The sequence below is a fragment of the Sorghum bicolor genome, chromosome 2 (genome assembly GCF_000003195.3).
Source record: "Sorghum bicolor cultivar BTx623 chromosome 2, Sorghum_bicolor_NCBIv3, whole genome shotgun sequence".
Lineage (NCBI taxonomy): Eukaryota > Viridiplantae > Streptophyta > Magnoliopsida > Poales > Poaceae > Sorghum > Sorghum bicolor.
Window position 1 is genome coordinate 6206915 of NC_012871.2, and position 16816 is coordinate 6223730.

The 16816-nt window shown below is 44.0% G+C and overlaps 2 protein-coding genes across 6 annotated transcripts; one reads left to right on the top strand and one right to left on the bottom strand.

Moving 5' to 3' along the window:
* On the top strand, positions 568 to 8695 carry LOC8075060 (disease resistance protein RPM1). 5 transcript variants are annotated; one of them, XM_021452469.1, is made up of 5 exons: positions 568 to 793; positions 930 to 986; positions 3041 to 4182; positions 6045 to 8084; positions 8180 to 8695. In XM_021452469.1, the coding sequence occupies exons 3-4, from the start codon at positions 3086 to 3088 to the stop codon at positions 8044 to 8046; spliced, it is 3099 nt and encodes a 1032-aa protein (XP_021308144.1). In that variant the 5' UTR covers positions 568 to 793; positions 930 to 986; positions 3041 to 3085; the 3' UTR covers positions 8047 to 8084; positions 8180 to 8695. The 5 variants fall into 5 exon arrangements, with proteins under 5 accessions (XP_021308144.1, XP_021308143.1, XP_021308146.1 ...); XM_021452468.1 differs by having other exon boundaries at positions 6045 to 8695; XM_021452471.1 differs by having other exon boundaries at positions 568 to 772; positions 6045 to 8695.
* On the bottom strand, positions 13093 to 15021 carry LOC8063646 (benzyl alcohol O-benzoyltransferase). Its single transcript, XM_002461564.2, has 2 exons — positions 14538 to 15021; positions 13093 to 14244 (listed from the first exon to the last, which is right to left on the bottom strand). Exons 1-2 carry the CDS (start codon positions 14982 to 14984, stop codon positions 13348 to 13350), a joined length of 1344 nt encoding a protein of 447 aa, XP_002461609.1. The 5' UTR covers positions 14985 to 15021; the 3' UTR covers positions 13093 to 13347.

The window sequence follows — 16816 nt, forward strand, 5'->3', positions numbered from 1 at the left end:
CTTTGGCTGGGCAACTAAACAAGGATGATACTCCATGTTGTCTACGTTCATATCGTCACGAAACGAAAGCTGCCGGGACGTTGACCACGACCTCTCGTCCCACGTTTGAGTCTGGCAATAGGTTCTGCCGCATCGCATCTTCGCCCTGTTTATTTATTTTACACCTCGCTCCACGTTAGACCACGTTCTGGTCCGCTAGCTGGGCTGCTGAGGACGGCCTAATAAGGGCGCCTTCAATAATTACACATGAAATCATATAGGTTGACTGAGTCACTAGACGATTTCAGTTAAAAAATGCACTCACATATCCGCGCGTTAGTGGCCAAATCCTAAAACTGCATGTGGCCACATCATAAAACTGTGTGCTGCCAGCATAGACCCACCCCCGAGCAGTAGGTTAACGGCACGACCATACATGATATTTCTCTTTTAAATTTCTCCTCCTTTGTTGGGATGCTAATTACATACACGTTCCTATTTTTTAAAGATTTATGTAAGATGCCAAACAGCTCACAACCTTTTGGCAAGCAAGGCTGGCGCGCCCGTCTTCTATCAAAAACTGAACGAAAAACTCTAAACTCATTAGCTCGTGACTGGCTCGGCTCGTAGCTAGACTTAGACTGGAGTTCCGTCCCCCCAACATATCCTCGAGCCTCTCGTACCGGTCTTTAGTTTGGATCTTCTAGCAGCCTTTCCATCGTCCTTGCTTCCGTTCGTCTGCGCACCGCTGACGCCTTGGAGCTTGGACGGTATGCAGCCGCCCTAACAACCAGTACGTGCCTGCCTCCTAAAGGTCCGCGTTCGTACTCGGAGATGCCTGCTCAGCCCTATCTGTTGCATACTCTTCTTCTTCCGTTTTGTTATCTGGTAGTACGTAGTAGCAGTACCTGCTGCTTAATTACTGTTTCTTTGCTTGCCGTGGCATGCAGTTGATGTTCCCGTCGTGTGCTGACGATTATTGTTGCAGAAGATCGGGAGAGGCCAAGGTCATATTTCTCTGATCTGGAGCTTGTTTTTCCTCATCCAGTAAATTAGCACCATGCATGCATGGCTCATACAGAATGTGTAAAATGGACTCGTCGAAGCATGGGCTATTGATGCCAGATGATTTTGTATTTTCTTTTCAGTTTAGGATATTTTTTTATTCCTTTTTTTTGGGCGAAATTATAGTTTGGGAGATGCAAAATGGTGTTCACATTTTGTAGTGTTAGAAAATTCTACTATATTAATGTTGCACTTGCACCTGCTAGGAGAGGGAGCGCTATTTTATTGGAGGTCTCACAGGCAGGAACGATATATAGTGCCTCTAAAGTTCATGCGTTCGTAAATCAAACTTAAGATGCTTTGACTCTCTGAGATTCTTAGAATGTTTTATAATTTGGTATGGAGGAAGTAGTAGTAAGACGAAGTCATCCATTTCTTTCATAGAAATAACCGCTGGTCGTTAAGGGTCGGTTTTCATTGTTGGCTTTCTATGTCATCGGGCTGAAACCTGTTGTCCAATTCGCTGGGAGTGGTGTAGTTAAGGATGAGGATGGTGCTTCAAACGGGTACCTACGGTTTTTCTCTAATGTAACTAAATGAACTAAATGACAAAAATAAGAAAAGAAATTGTCTATTTAGTTTATTAAATTACACTAGAGAAGAACCACGCGTATGCATTTGGAGAGCCATCCCCATCCATAGGCGGTATAGTTGCCATCGCTTTTTTGTATAGATGGCCAGCCGGGCCGCACGGCACGGCACTGGCACGGGCACGGCCAGGCACGGCACGGTTGGGCACGGCGGCACTGCCGTGCCGTGCCGTGCCTGATAGTGCCGCCGTGCCAAGACCTCGGCCCAAGCACGACCCTATGACCGGTTAGGCGTGCCGTGCCGTGCCGATGAGCACGGCAGCCCACCGTGCCATCCCGTGCTCGCTCGCTGTGCGCCACGCCGTCGAACAGCAGTCGCACGCCGTTGGCGCGCGCAACGGAGCACTAGCGTGGAGCAATAGTACGCGCCGCCACAACGCACAGTGGAGCACCACCGTCGCGCACCGATGCACCGCCGCCGTGGAGGAGCTGCAGCGCGCCGCCGCCGTGGAGCAGCAGCAGTTGTGTGGAGCAGCAGCCTGAGAGGAGTGGGCGAGCTAGGAGGAGGCGATGGCGGCCTGCCCCGGCGACCGGGCCTTCGGCGTGGCAAGAGACGGACGGCGGCTTGCTGGGAACGCTGAAGAGAAGCGGCATGGGGCTGCTGGCTGCCTTACGGGAGGGAGCAGGGGAGGAAGAAAGAGGCTGGCGGCTGGGAGAGGGAAATTGAGAGGGACTTGCTTTTATGGCTAGGTTAGAGGCCGGTGATGCAAGCCAATCCAATGGTCAGAAATAATGCAACTTGATCCAATGATTCACAATAATCGAGCCACTATCGTGCCAACTCATTAACCGTGCCGTGCCCGTGCCGGCACTACGGGCCAAACATGCGGCCCAGGCACGGCCCGGGATCGTGCCGGTGCCGGCACTGGCACTATGAGTCTCGTGCCCGTGTCGTGTTAGTGCCGTGCTTTTTCGGAGCGGGCCCGTGCCGGCCCATCGTGTTAGTGCTAAATGGAAAACTATACTTTTTTGATTGCTTCTTTGGCGAAGCCCTTTGTCCTTGGGCCGAATAGCAAGTAATTGTCGGGTCCTAAACTGTGTACCTGTTGACTTCAAACATATGATCGTGTGTATTTTTTAATAAATGAGATCCAGCCTAGGGAAAATTTGGTGGGGTTTTTCATATTAATCATGAATCATTAAGAGAAATAGGCACCCTCAAGAGACGACTAACCTGGGTGGTTCATGGTTGGGTGCATAACCACACCACTCGCCCAACAAGTTGAGTTAAGCTCAATTCCTGACCATTTAGTTACTATATCTATAATGAAATTAGGTTTGGATGGAACAAAAAAACAACCGCTGGCCAGATAGTGCCGCAGTGGACGTTAAATTAAATTTATCGGTCTGTGCTTGATCTGAGCTTTTTTCCACCACTCATACTTTGGTGCACTTCGCAACAACAGGAAGGGAGGTTGCAGTAGCGAAGATCTCAGAGCACGCAGGCGAAGATGGAGCTTGTGGTGGGTGCTTCGGAGGCCAGCATGAAATCTCTGCTGGGCAAGCTAGGCGGACTCCTTGCCCAGGAGTACACTCTGATCCGTGGCGTCCGCGGCGACATTCAGTACATCACCGACGAGCTCGCCAGCGTGCAGGCTTTCCTCGGTGACCTCGGCTTTTCTTCGGATGACCATGACCGCCGGCTCAAGAACTGGATGAAGCAGATCCGCGACATGGCATATGACATGGAAGACTGCATTGACGACTTCGCCCACCGCCTCCCTCACGACTCATCCCTCACTGACGCAAGATGTTCCTTCATACTGACAATATTCTATGAGCTCCGGACATTCCGGCCTCGCCGTGAAATTGCTTCCAAGATTGCTGAGCTCAAGGCCAGGGCGGAACAGATCGCTGAGCGGCGAGGCAGATATGGAGTGGACAACCCTGCAAAAAGTAGTCTTGAAGAGGGAGCGAAGACGACAGCAAACCATGCTGTTACCTTCTATGGCATTGCCGCTGAGCATCTGATGGCCAGCCGTCGTCAGCTCGTCCACACGCTGAATCCTATAGGAGTGGAGGAGGACATGAAGAAGCTTCGGCCTTGGCTAACAAAAGAATCTCATCGAGCTGTTATTTCCATAGTCGGGTTTGGTGGGGTGGGAAAGACCACCATTGCCACCAAACTGTACCAAGATTTCGGGAACGAATTCGACTGCCGAGCGTCAGTCACGGTGTCGCAAAACTATGATGAAGATCAAGTCCTCAGGGATATTCTGGGTCAAATCAAGCCACGGGACAAAGAGCAAGGCAATAATAATGATAGCAGCAGCACTATTCAGCAGGTAAATAACAGCAAAGATCAGGTAATAATGACCCGTGATGACCAAGCGCAACAAGACCGCAACACAGCAGGGACACCTCCTGCTGAGAAGAACCAATTATTAGCTTACGGCATGAAAGGCTTTGTGAAGCGGGTTATTATGCCACTCCGCGGCCACAGGAAGCAAGGCAATGATGGCAACGCTGGTTGCACACAGAGCAACATAGAAACAATGGCCCACGACAAACTTATTCAAGAACTGCGATCGCGCCTGAAAGGAAAGAGGTAACTCTAAACCATTGCTTAATTTGCTTTTATTAGCCACACATGAAGTGTTTGAATGTGGTGGCGTATATTTAGATTCTGTTTGCATCTCATTGTCTAAAATTTACTTTTATCCGTTTCAAATTATGTCATTTTGACTTTTGTTGTATATCGATTTTGTTATGCATCTAGATATAATTTGGAACAGAGGAAGGAGTAATTGATTACTAAACTTAAGACCATTTTAACACATTTGTATAGTAATAAACTAATGGTCCTTTAAGGTTGACTAATAAACTTTAGACAGTACTTAGGACTTTTAAAACACATATATAATGGTTTGTCGTTTTTGTTTAATCAGCCATTCAGCCCATTTAAATAACCATTTAGCTTGTTTAAGTGTCCATTAGACTGAATAATGACTAAATAGCGAGTAACCAACTATTTAGCGTTTACGATAACACTGCTTAAGTTAAGACTACCTATTTGGAACTATAATAGCTAAAGTTTGGCCAAAACCTAAATCGTGGGATCCAAAAATGACTTAAACTTTTGTACACTTAGACTAAGCTTGGATTACTATAGCGAGGCATATTCTGACTATCCACACACACGCAACTTAGAGCAAAGAGTTACCAAAACCGACACCAAATACAAAAACAAATAGCACCAATTGTAGTAAACAATGTCACGATTCTCATAACAATTAGAAATACCTATTCTTTAATTTGGAATACTTTAATCATTATTCAGCGATATCTAGTGGATCTGTTCTATTTTCTAAAAATTACCCATCTCTGTAATTATGAAAATACATATAGTAATAGTTCCTTAAATTTGTGTCTATATTATTTACATCCACCATTACAATTTATAATAAAACTACTACCACACATAATCCTTTGATATTGAAAACTTAACATCTTAAGTATTGTTGTGTATGTTGAAATGACTAACTTTATGCCATAGAGGACTAAGAGTGTAGCCTATGACCTAGAAACTGTATATTAATAAAATTCAAATGGAAAATTTTGACAAAAAAGCACTAGAGTGTTAATTTAACTCGCGTCCATGAATAAACATTGAAAGCAAAAATATATATTCACCTCTATCCTGCAATATAGTGCATTCTAAAAATTCTAAGACAACTTAAGAGATATGCAACTTTGTGGTTGACTATATAGTACTCGAAGAGATACGCAACTTTGTGGTTGACTATATTTTTATTTGAAATTATTTATGGCCCAGAAATTCTATTTTCAAACTAATAATTTTGAAATTCATTTTTTTTAAAATTTTAGTGACCTTGGATGGAGAAACGACTTTAAACCAAAGTTGTAGTACTAGAGAAACTAAACATTTCTATTTAAAACCTTTTCGTTTGAATTCGTTTAGGATCTCAATATGCATTATAATATTCACTAGAGTGAACACAAAAGGAATGTATCAATCACTTAGTCACAAGTAATTTTGAGGTGCAGTGATATTCTGAGATCTTGAGTGTTATTCCTTTGGTCGCACGCGTGCATAATTCGCTTGTCTTGAGTTTGATCCTGCCGGCCGCACTCATGTGTATTTCGAGCAAAAATTAAGTGATTGGAGACAAAGTTCTCTCCTAGGTTAAGATAATTTTTAGTATTTTTTACTCGATTTACAAATTCTGGAAATGACTTCTAGAGACAAAGTTTTGGCACGTCTCTAAAGATCAGTTTCTAGAGGTGGTCAGGTGGCTGGATACCGTCACTGATTTGTAGAAACGTATAAGTTGTAGAAGCGCCAAATAGCCGCCAATCTAGCTGGTCACGACGTCTCATGCAAATTAAAAGACAAATAAGGTAGCATGTTTTTTCTCACTTTGTATTTTATTTGGTTTTTCTTCACAGGTATATCCTCTTGATTGATGACGTATGGTCTGTAGAAACATGGGAGAACATTAGAAATTGGTTGCCACATGAAAACGGCAGTAAAGTAATTGTGACTAGCAGATTTCAAGCTGTTGGTGCGGCCTGCTCAGAAAGAGATGGAACTGATTATCTGCATACCGTGAATGTTCTTAGTAATCCCAAGTCCGAAAGTCTATTTAATCAGGGTGTTTCTGAATCCCAAAGCAACAGTAGCGAAAAAGAGAAGGTTCATGAGCAGATATGGAAATATTGTGGGGGCCTGCCTTTAGCCATAGTAACCATGGCTGGCCTTGTTGCCTGCAACCCAACAAAAAAGAATGACCATTGGAGTACAGTTTGCAAGTCATTATTTCCAGAGCAGGTTGCTCCCCTTACCCTCGATGGGGTCACAAGGATACTTGATTATTGCTACAATGATTTGCCTCCAGATCTCAAGACCTGCTCATTGTACTTGAGCATGTTTCCTAAGGGCTTGACAATTAGTAAGAAGCGTCTGACCAGACGATGGATATCTGAATGTTTTGTTACAGAGAAGCAAGGGCTAACTGCAGAGGAAGTTGCTGAAACATACTTTAATCAGCTCATAAGTAGGAAGATAATACGCCCTGAGGATCACAGCAGCAATGGGAAGATAAAATCCTTTAAAGTTCATGACATGATTCTTGAGTATATTGTGTCCAAATCAAGCGAAGAGAACTTTATTACTGTTGTTGGTGGCCACTGGCTGATGCCAACTCCGAGCAACAAAGTCCGTCGACTCTCCATGCAAAGTAGTGGTTCCAAGCATGGGAATTCAACAAAAGGCATGAACTTGTCCCAAGTGCGATCACTGACAGTGTTTGGAAGTCAGAACCGACGACTTCCTTTCCATTCATTCAATAATGGAATAATTCAAGTACTGGATCTTGAGGGTTGGAAGGGTATGACAGATAACTATCTGAATGACATATGTAAAATGCTTGTGCTCAAGTATTTAAGCCTCCGACGAACAGAGGTTGTTAATATCCCATCAAAGATAGGGAGGCTTGAGTATCTGGAAACTCTTGACATAAGGGAGACGAGAGTTGAGGTGCTTCCTAAAGCTTTTGGCCAGCTCAAACGTCTTCGTAGCATGCTTGGAGGGAGTAAAAACCCAAAGAAGAAGGCATTGAAGTTGCCAAATGAGAAGACTAAGGAGCCAATGAAAGCACTTCGTATACTGTCAGGGATTGAGATCAACGAGGACTCAACAGCTGTAGCAAGCCTTCATCAGCTGACAGGGCTAAGAAAGGTTGCCATTTACAAGCTCAACATACAGGAGGGTGGTCAGACCTTCAAACAATTACGCTCCGCCATTGAATATCTCTGCAGTTGTGGTCTGCAGATTCTGGCAATCAATGATGAGGGCTCTGACTTCATCAACACATTGGACTCCATGTCCAATCCTCCAAGGTACCTCATTGGGCTGGAGCTATCTGGCAAGATGGAAAGCCCCCCAAACTGGATCAAAGATCTCGGTAATCTCTACAAGTTGACACTTTCTGTGACAGTTCTTCGGACTGATACTTTCATGCTCATCAAGAACCTGCCCAAACTATTCAGTCTCACCTTTACACTCAGCACAAAGAAGGATGATCGGGACATAGTGGACATCCTTGAGGAAAATAAGCTGCTTACTGACAGGGAGATCATTGTTCCACCTGGAGGATTTGAGAGTCTAAAGCTGCTTCGCTTCTTTGCAACTCTCGTGCCAAGGCTGAGCTTTGCAGTTACAGGAGAAGACGTAATGCCAGCACTCGAGAGGATTGATATGCGGTTTCAAGCCTTCGAAGGAATTTATGGCATTGAGACTCTTAAAAGTCTCCAAGAGTTGCATCTCAGTGTTGGTAACCAAGCAGATGAAGTAACTAAGTTCTTGGTAGAAGAATTGAAGGACAGCGCCAACCGCAACTATTTAGATGAGAAATATGCAACGAAGTGGCCAAAAATAATCAGTGACTGAAGATATTCTATCGAGGATGACATTGTCTTTCCTTTCAGGTGCATCATCTGGTTCTGTATTCTTATGTGGAGGCTATTTCGGTTCATCTACTCCAGCTTTTCACCATCACTCTGTTTTTCGTTTTTCATTTCAGAGTTTCAGTCTGTCGGTCTGTCTTTCCCTCAGTTTCAAGAGTTTCAGTTTCATCAGTTTCGTCAGTCAAGTTCTTGTAAGCCTGACGCATGTCATTAGTTCATGCGGAGGCACGTCCAAGTGCTGCGCGGCTCTTGCGTGGTCGTGGGATGGCATGATCATAGTGACGCTCGTGCCGCGCAATCAGGAGAGTTGCTCCTTGTAAATTTCCTTTATATTGCAAGATATGCAAACCAGTTGACAGCACCAAAAACAACGAGTTCATCGAGCTTTTCCTGGGTGCGTCGTTTCCAATTCGCCGGGCGTGAGAAATCCCCAGCGAGCCCCAACAATTTCATCAAATCTATTGCTTTTCCTGAGTGCCGACCGCTTTCGTTTTCTACATTATGATATCGTTTTCTATATTATAAAACCGTTTTCGAATTTTGTTAAACATAAAACTTTGTCAGTTTCAGTTGGTTTCACAACCATTTTTATTTATTTTTTATACTCTTTAATTGCTAAAATATAGAAATATTTCATACCGACCGCATTCGTTTTCTACATTGTAATTCCGTTTTCGACCGTTTCCGACCGTTTTCATCCTTATCTGTTATTGTAATTTGTACTTTTGTAGTACTACTGCTTCCAGTATTGATGTACTTATGTCATTTCATTTCTGAGATATCTATTTGGATCGTGAGTCATTTCCTATATTTAAATAAATTGCAGTCCCATGTTTTCTTTTTTGAAACGAACAGTCACATGGTTGAACCTGTTGTTGTATGCCGAACCAATCATATTGGAGGATTGACATGATGCAATTACACTCGGCCAAGTTGCTGGCGATTTTAAAAGTGTAGGCTGCCTTCAAATGCACTTCTCCCCATGTATATTTTTCTTAATAACTAGGTATGAGATTAGCAAATAAAGAATACAAATTAGTTGGTCTCTGTCTATTTATTCTAACTAAGATCACTACTATTGAAATCATTTTCACGATAGGGTTCACCATGGGTTTGGCTAGAACCGGCGCTGATATTCTTCACCACCGGTTTAAAAGAAGGTGGCGTGTAGTGGAACCAACAACTAGTGGTGAAAATTGTTTTCAATGTGGTTGGTGGATGATTTGATTGGTGAAAATTGTGGTGGTTATCAGCAGCGGATCATACGACAAGTTAGGGGTGAAAACAATTTTTACTATGGGTGGGTAGAACACCGGATAATCAATCCTTGAATTATCCAAAAGTTAGCACGAAATACCCGATCATAATTTTGGATAGTAACAATAAAAACCTAAATTTAGGTTGGGTAATGTTCCCCAGTACCTGAACTACCAAAATTACAAAAAATATCTCAAAATTTTGCTCTTCTATTTCTAATATGAAGATATGAAGTGGTTTCGGTGCATTGTAAATCTTTTATTTGGTATGGCTCAATGTAAATATATGTGCTACCATGATTAATGATTTGTTGTTAATTGATATGAACATGAAGCGACTTGAAGGACCATTATTTTTTTTGTTTTAAAATGCTATTGAAATTTTGTCAAAATTAAAGGTTCTATCAATTTCGGGTATATCGGATAAAATCTGAACTTAAATTATTGGCCGGATAATTTAGGGTAATACTTTTTCAGGGCTAACTTATCCGGTAGAAATTCCTAATACCTTTTTTAGATAAAGGATAGTTTATATCCAGCTTCATCTACCAACAAGTAGAATTAGGTCAATTATTACAAAGTACGAACACACGTCTGGCACACCATTTCTAACGTTTACCCTGTTTACTTTGAACGAAATAGGAAGTAAAGTTGTGACTAAGAGAGACCAATAAACCTATTTGACAGCCAACCATTTGAACTAAAGAAATGCAAGGCTGACAACTCAAGATGACTTCCAATACGAATGAGCAAGTCCTATGGATCATCACGCCGCTGCAGTCTTGCCTATTGGCATAGCCAATGTGTTTTCCAGAAGAGTACCTGCAAAAAAGTTTTTGGTCCACTTTTGTCAAAAACCACTTCATTTCGTGTTATCTAGATTGTCCAACACCTAATACGTACCTAAACTTCCAATTATCTGATTTTTTGAATGCCCACCCCTAATTTTTACTGCTGATTTTTTGACTAGTATGACACCTGTCTGATGGAGAAAAGAAGTTTTACTGCCGGTTTGAAACCAGACGACACACACTAGGGCACAAAACCAACGGTGAAAACTATTTCCAACAACAGGTCACTGGATAATCTGGCGGTGAATATCGTGGTGGTTATCTCCGCTGCTTCATATGGCAAACCAGCAGAAAAACAGTTTTCAATATGGGTTTTCACCCACTATGCTACCTACTAACAAACAGGCAGCAAAAATTTCACTGCTGATTTAGGGATTGAATCCAAGGTGAAAAGGGGACGGAACAAAACCCTCCCGTTCTTCCTCGCTCCCTCCACTTTCTTACCACCGGCTGCCATCTTTCTTTCACCATTGTTGGGGCCATTTTGTACCAATTTCATCATAGAGAATCTTAACGATCGAAGATGAACATGACATGAGCACATCACTTTCTTTTTTTTAAGGTAGGTGACTATCCAGCCTTTAAATTCCTACCTTATGCCTTCAGAAAAATGTGTTGGAAAGCATCTTTCTTCCTTTTAGAGGGATTTTTGCCCCAAATCGACAGTGGAGGTTCCTGAATTTTGAAGTTCTTTGTTGACACCAACTTACTATAAGGCTTGTAGCATCTAGTTCAGTTGTTAGCTTGTTTGTTTTTACATTATTTCCAATATGGTTACTTTTTTGCTTATTTCACTCTGTGTTGCATGTGTACTTGTGTCACATGACTGCATGTGTTGATTGAAATCTACAAAAACACTGCATGTGTTTCGGCCAGCCTTGCACGTGCTGCCACACGCCATCTACAGTTCTAGACACTGCAGGTCATGTCTAGCGGGTTGTGTCTATACGGGCTTCGTGCCTGGTTTTCGGCCTAAGGCAGGGCCCATGGGTCTATTTTCATGTCGTGTCGGCCTACAGCCCGTTAAACCGAAAATAGCTCCTTTTTATCAATATTTTTATCAAGTACTAAATTACTTCATCATTTTGACCAACTATTTATTATTTTTACTATAACAATTAACAATATATATATACAAGTCACAAATCGTTGGTACGGGTCATGCTGCGTGCCTAGATGGCGGCCCAGGTACAACCTGATCCTTCGGATCCTACTCGGACCATGCTAATTTGCCAGGCCATGGGCCGGGCCACTAGGCCACAGGCTGCGTAGCTATATATAGTTGGAGGTGGGTGGTGCGGCAAGCACGCTGAAAGGGAGGCGCGGCGGCCAAGGTGCTAGCAAGAGCTGCCGAGGTCGAGTGCGGCCAAGGCCTTGTTTATTTCTGAAAAAATTTTGGATTTCGCTACTGTAACATTTTTGTTTTTATTTGACAAATATTATCCAATCATAAACTAACTAGGATCAAAAGATTCGTCTCGCGATTTACAGACAAACCGTGTAATTAGTTTTTGTTTTTGTCTATATTTAATGCTTCAGGCATATGACGCAAGATTCGATGTGACAGGGAATCTTGAAAACTTTTTGGATTTCGGAGTGAACTAAACAAGGCGCAAGGAAAACGTGTCCTACCATGGAGTCTTTTCAAAACTGCGTCGTACTGCATGATGCAGCCGGCCTACATAGGACAACAGCATTGTCCTTGTTCTTTGTTAAGATGCTTGCTAATCCTCACTCGAGATGCTTGCTAATCCTCAGTCGATCTGCACATCTCCATTGACCACACCACTCGTCGTGAGCTACTGGAAAAAGTAATGGTTGTTTTGGCACTGACAGTTACGTGTGAATGATTGCGATTCAGTATTTGTACTATAATCCAACAACGTTTCCTATTGGGTGGAGCCAGCGTAGAGAAACCCTATGGAAACGGTCTCTGTACTACTGTAGCTAGCCTTTTCCTTATCAAAGTCGTTTGAGCCGATAGAATTTTGGTCAAAGTTTCACGAAAAAAGGTAAAATTAAAAATTGAAAAAGAAATGCTTCATTGATAGTGTGCATGCAACTCAAGTACAACCTTGTACTTGTAGTATATCAAATCATCCCCTGTATATGAGATTTCAGTCTAGTGAATTTTTTAACACGGTTGGGTACGGTCCTGGATTACACGCTCAAGTAGTGGCACTCTACTCAAAATTTAGGTGGGTAAACCTGTTAGTACAAACAATTCATAACCTGCCTGGCTTAGACCTCTTTTGAAATGCGGGATTTTTATGTATTCCATTTTTTCAGTAAAAATAAATTAATTCCTGAAAAATCTTGATACGTGAAATTCCTGCGTTTCAAAGAAATCTCTACTGGCCAGAGCTACCTGGGAACTGCCTTTGCCGTGTGCCTGGTCAAAAAGCACACGGCAAAGTCTCAAATTTTGCCGTGAGCCTGGTTAGGAAGCACACGGCAAAAATAATTACTTTGCCGTGAGCCCTGAGGCTGGCACACGGCAAAGCTGGCCGTTACTGCGCATACGACCGTCACGTTGCTTTTGTGTGCCGAGAGCCAGAAAGACACACGGCATTACGTTTGCCGTGCGCCCTGAGGCTGGCACACGGCAAAGATGGTCTTCACCGTCAGTTGCTGTGCCGTGCACTCTCGCTTTGGGCATTTTGCCATGTGCCTGAGGCACACGGCAAAGCTCGTGAGTCCGGTAGTGTGGTTTGTGGGGGTTGTGGGAGGGGGACGGTTTGTCAAATATTTTCACCGCGTTGGTATTCCGTAACTTATTAACTTTGAAAAAGAAAATGGACTCGAACCGAATCCTTGATAGTGCTTAGCATAATCTATTTGTCAATAAATTTATTACATTAAATAAATACAGGAAAAAAATGAGACTAATTACATGTAGGGTAGATTATATATGAGGCAGAACAAAAAAAATGGTAGAACGGAAATTCTTACTGTGCCAAGCTTATATCAAGAAAAAAGACATAGGGATCGACCAGAGCGACGTAATACGGTAAATAAAAAAAAACACAAATTTCTGATGAAGCTAGCTGCTGGAGACAGTATATACAACGATGCATGTACGCTTGATTTTCTTTTATACACTAGCCACCTGGCCGAGAATGTGTAGAGGTATAGAGCAGCACAGCAGCAACGCGCCAAAACGCCGGCACTACCTCTTCAACACAGCAGCATCTTCACCTCGGACGCGAACCGTTCCATGGCCGTCCGCGGCAGCTCGATCGGGACGGCGATGGCGTCCTCGCCGCCGTCGCCGTTCCTGACGGCGACGATGAAGCTCAGCACGAACAGCGCGCCCGCGGGGCCGCCGTACACGGGCTCGCCCCACCCAAAGTCCACGTGGAGGAACCCCGCGTGCCGGTTGTCGGACACGATGAACATGTTGCCCATCGCCATGAACGGCCGCTCCCGCAGCGCCATCAGGTCGGCCGTCGACCGCACGTACTCGGCGCTCACCGCCGTCCTCTTCGCCTCCCGCACCAGCTCCGCCGCGTCGCCCAGGGCGCCGCCGCCGCCCCGCAGCGCCCCGGCGGTGGCCACCGCCGCCGGGTACACGCACGCGTTGCCGTAGTAGCCCGCGGGCAGCGCCAGGTCGCGCACGCCCCTGACGCTCGCGGCGATCACCAGGCGCGTGTCCTCGTCCGCCGGGATCTCCAGCGCCGCCGTGCGCGCGCGCCAGATGAACGCCGCGAGCGCCTCGAAGGTCGTGGCCTTGCCCTTCCTGCCGCCCAGCTGTGCCAACGACGACAGGCCCTTCTTGATCGCGGCGACGTGGTCCGGCCCGAAGGTGAAGGTCCGCATCACCATGTCGGCCGGCGGTGGAAACGACGACGGCGACGGCGGCACTGGGTCGTACTCGTGGTGAGGGAACGATGGCCGTGGTGGGCTGCGAGCGTCCAGGACCTCGCGGCACCACACGGGCGCGATGGTCGGTTCCGGGAGGCCGCGGGCGAGCTCGCCGACGGCGCGCATGAACTGGACGATGCCCGCGGCGTCGCACATGGTGTGGTTCAGCCGGAGCGCGAAGACGAAGCCGCCGCATCGCAACCGGGTCACCTAGGGATACGTGCACAATACATAATACCATGCATTTAAACTCTGTTTGGTTCCACGTGATTTTTATCACATATCACATCAAATATTTAGACACATGCATGAAGTACTAAATATATATTATTTACAAAACTAAAAACAATAGCTAGAGGTTAATTTGCGAGATAAATCTTTTAAATCTAGTTAGTCTATAATTAAAGTCAAATAAAATGAAAATGTTGCGATAAATGTTAAATTTTATCACCCAAACAAAACACCCCTAACCACCACCTAGGACTACGTGTTGTATTGTATACCTGGATGAGCAGCAAGGGGCTGTTGAGCACGCCGGCGGCGGAGCCATCGACGTCGAACAGCAGCTGATCCATGCACGGGAACGGCGGCATCAGCCCGGCCGCCTCGAGCTCGGCCAGACGCACGTCGGCGTCCGCCTCCACGAACACCACGCCCTCGCCGGTGCAGTCGACGACCAGCTTCCGCCCTTCCACCTCCCTCAGCCTCCCGGCGAGCGGGTAGTACGGCACCAGCGCCTCGCCGAGCGCGCGGCGGACGACGGCCGCCGGGTCGTCGCCGCCGGCCGCAGCTCCACGGCCGCGGCCACGGTAGAAGAGGACGAACGGCACGTGCCAGCGCAGCCCCAACTGGTCCTCGATGTCGGACAGGCGCTTGGTCTCGCGCGGCGTCTGCCTCGCCGGGCCGACGAGCTCCGGACGGCGCCGGCGCACGGCGAAGTCGAGCGTCATGGTGATGATCGATCGAGCACCAGAGAAGAAATTACTATATGGTCCCCTTCCTACGAACAACCTGCTACATTGGAGCAAGTTTATAGAGGTTGCATTTGGAGATGGAGATGTCAGCAATGCGTAAAAGTGACGAGTGCGTCTGCGTCAGCAGCAAGTTGGATCCACCAAGTTTTGGGAATATTACTCTTCTTGATGACATGGTGTTTCTAGATTACAACAACTTGTCGTACCCATATGTATTGTTCTGTGCTGTTGTTGTCTCTCTGCCTTCTAAAAAAATACTAAGCCAGCAATTCTCTTGCCGATTTTGGAAAAAAAATATGTCTATTAAAAATTGTTCGTACATAAGTGTAATAATCTCAGCTTTTATTAAAAAATCGAGTAAAATTTACTGTCAGGTCCTTAAACTTAGCAGATGGTGTCATCTTCATCCCCAAACTTTCAAAGTGATATTTACGGGTCCCTAACTTGGCTAATAGTACCATCCTAGTCCACGAACTTTCAAAGTGTTCACCGTTGGTCCTTAAACTTGGCTAGCGTTGTCATTTCAGACCCTAAACTTGGCTTTGAGTCTTATCTAAGTCAAATGGGGCCTAACCCACTCTATACGCTGACATGGCATAATGACTTTTTTTAAAATAATTCAAACTTTTTCGTATGAGCTCGGATGAAGATAAACTTTAAATCAAAATTATACCTCAATGGGATCTACAACTTTGTGGTTGAAAAGTATTTGAATTGAAACTATTTAGGGTCCCAAAATAATGTTATAACTTTATAGATTATGAAATTTGACATTTAAAATTATCAAACAAACATTGACATGGTCTATACAAAAGTTATAGTTCTTAATACAATTTACAACTTTGTTGTTGAAATGTATTTTATTTGAAGTCATTTAGTGTTGGGACACTAAACAACTTCAAATAAAAAACTTTTCAACTACAAATTTGTTGATCATCTTGGAAACTTATACTCCCTCTATCACAAATTATAAGATATTTCAAGAATCTTGGAGAGTCAAAGCATCTCAAGTTTGACCAAAATTTATATGATAGCATAATAACATTTATTATTATATCAACTAAGTATTTAGATTCTTCATTAATTATATTTTCATAGTATACCTATTTAATATCATAAATCTTTGTAATTCTCTCTATAATTTTGGTCAAACTTGAAATGTTTTGACTTTTCAAGATTCTTGGAATGCCTTATAATTTAGAATGGAGGGAGTAGAGTAATTGATAAGTTCATCATAATTGGATAAAGAGTATAGAGTATTCAAATGGATGTTGTGGTTAAAACACAATACACATATGCATGGGCACACACAGAAACACACACGCAGAGAGAGAGAGAGAGAGAAGAGGTAAGCAATTTTTATTAGTTGTAGGTATTAAACATGAATAACTAATGCGTATACTCCCTTGTCTTCAAATATAAGATGTGCACGTATTTTAATTTTCAAAATTTGTCATAACAACCGGTCTAATCATATGAAATGTTCACACTATAAAAGTGGTTATGCTAGATTTGTATTTGTATATATTTTCTGGGCACCATGTCTATAAGGTTCTCTCTCATGGGCTAACACAAAAGAATCCATATGTTGTTCAGACTTCCACTTTCTAAATGACCGTAAATTGAAATGATTCTGTTTTCTAATGCTTTTCTTATTGTCAATAGCCATTGAAAAGATCGTTGAGAAGTTAGCCCATCTTATGTCTATGCTCCTCATCTCAGGAACAAACTGCTTGTTCGCCGGATTGTATTTGTCGTCAGCCGCAAGACTGGAAAACTGAGGTGCTCTGCTTGAATTCTCTCCAGGA

Coding starts and splice junctions, on each gene's coding strand:
- LOC8075060 (XM_002459434.2), top strand. CDS start 3,086: ATGGAGCTTGTGGTGGGTGCTTCGGAGGCCAGCATGAAATCTCTGCTG. Junction 4,183..6,044: donor TCGCGCCTGAAAGGAAAGAG/GTAACTCTAAAC, acceptor TTTTCTTCACAG/GTATATCCTCTTGATTGATG.
- LOC8063646 (XM_002461564.2), bottom strand. CDS start 14,984: ATGACGCTCGACTTCGCCGTGCGCCGGCGCCGTCCGGAGCTCGTCGGC. Junction 14,245..14,537: donor GCCCCTTGCTGCTCATCCAG/GTATACAATACA, acceptor ACGTATCCCTAG/GTGACCCGGTTGCGATGCGG.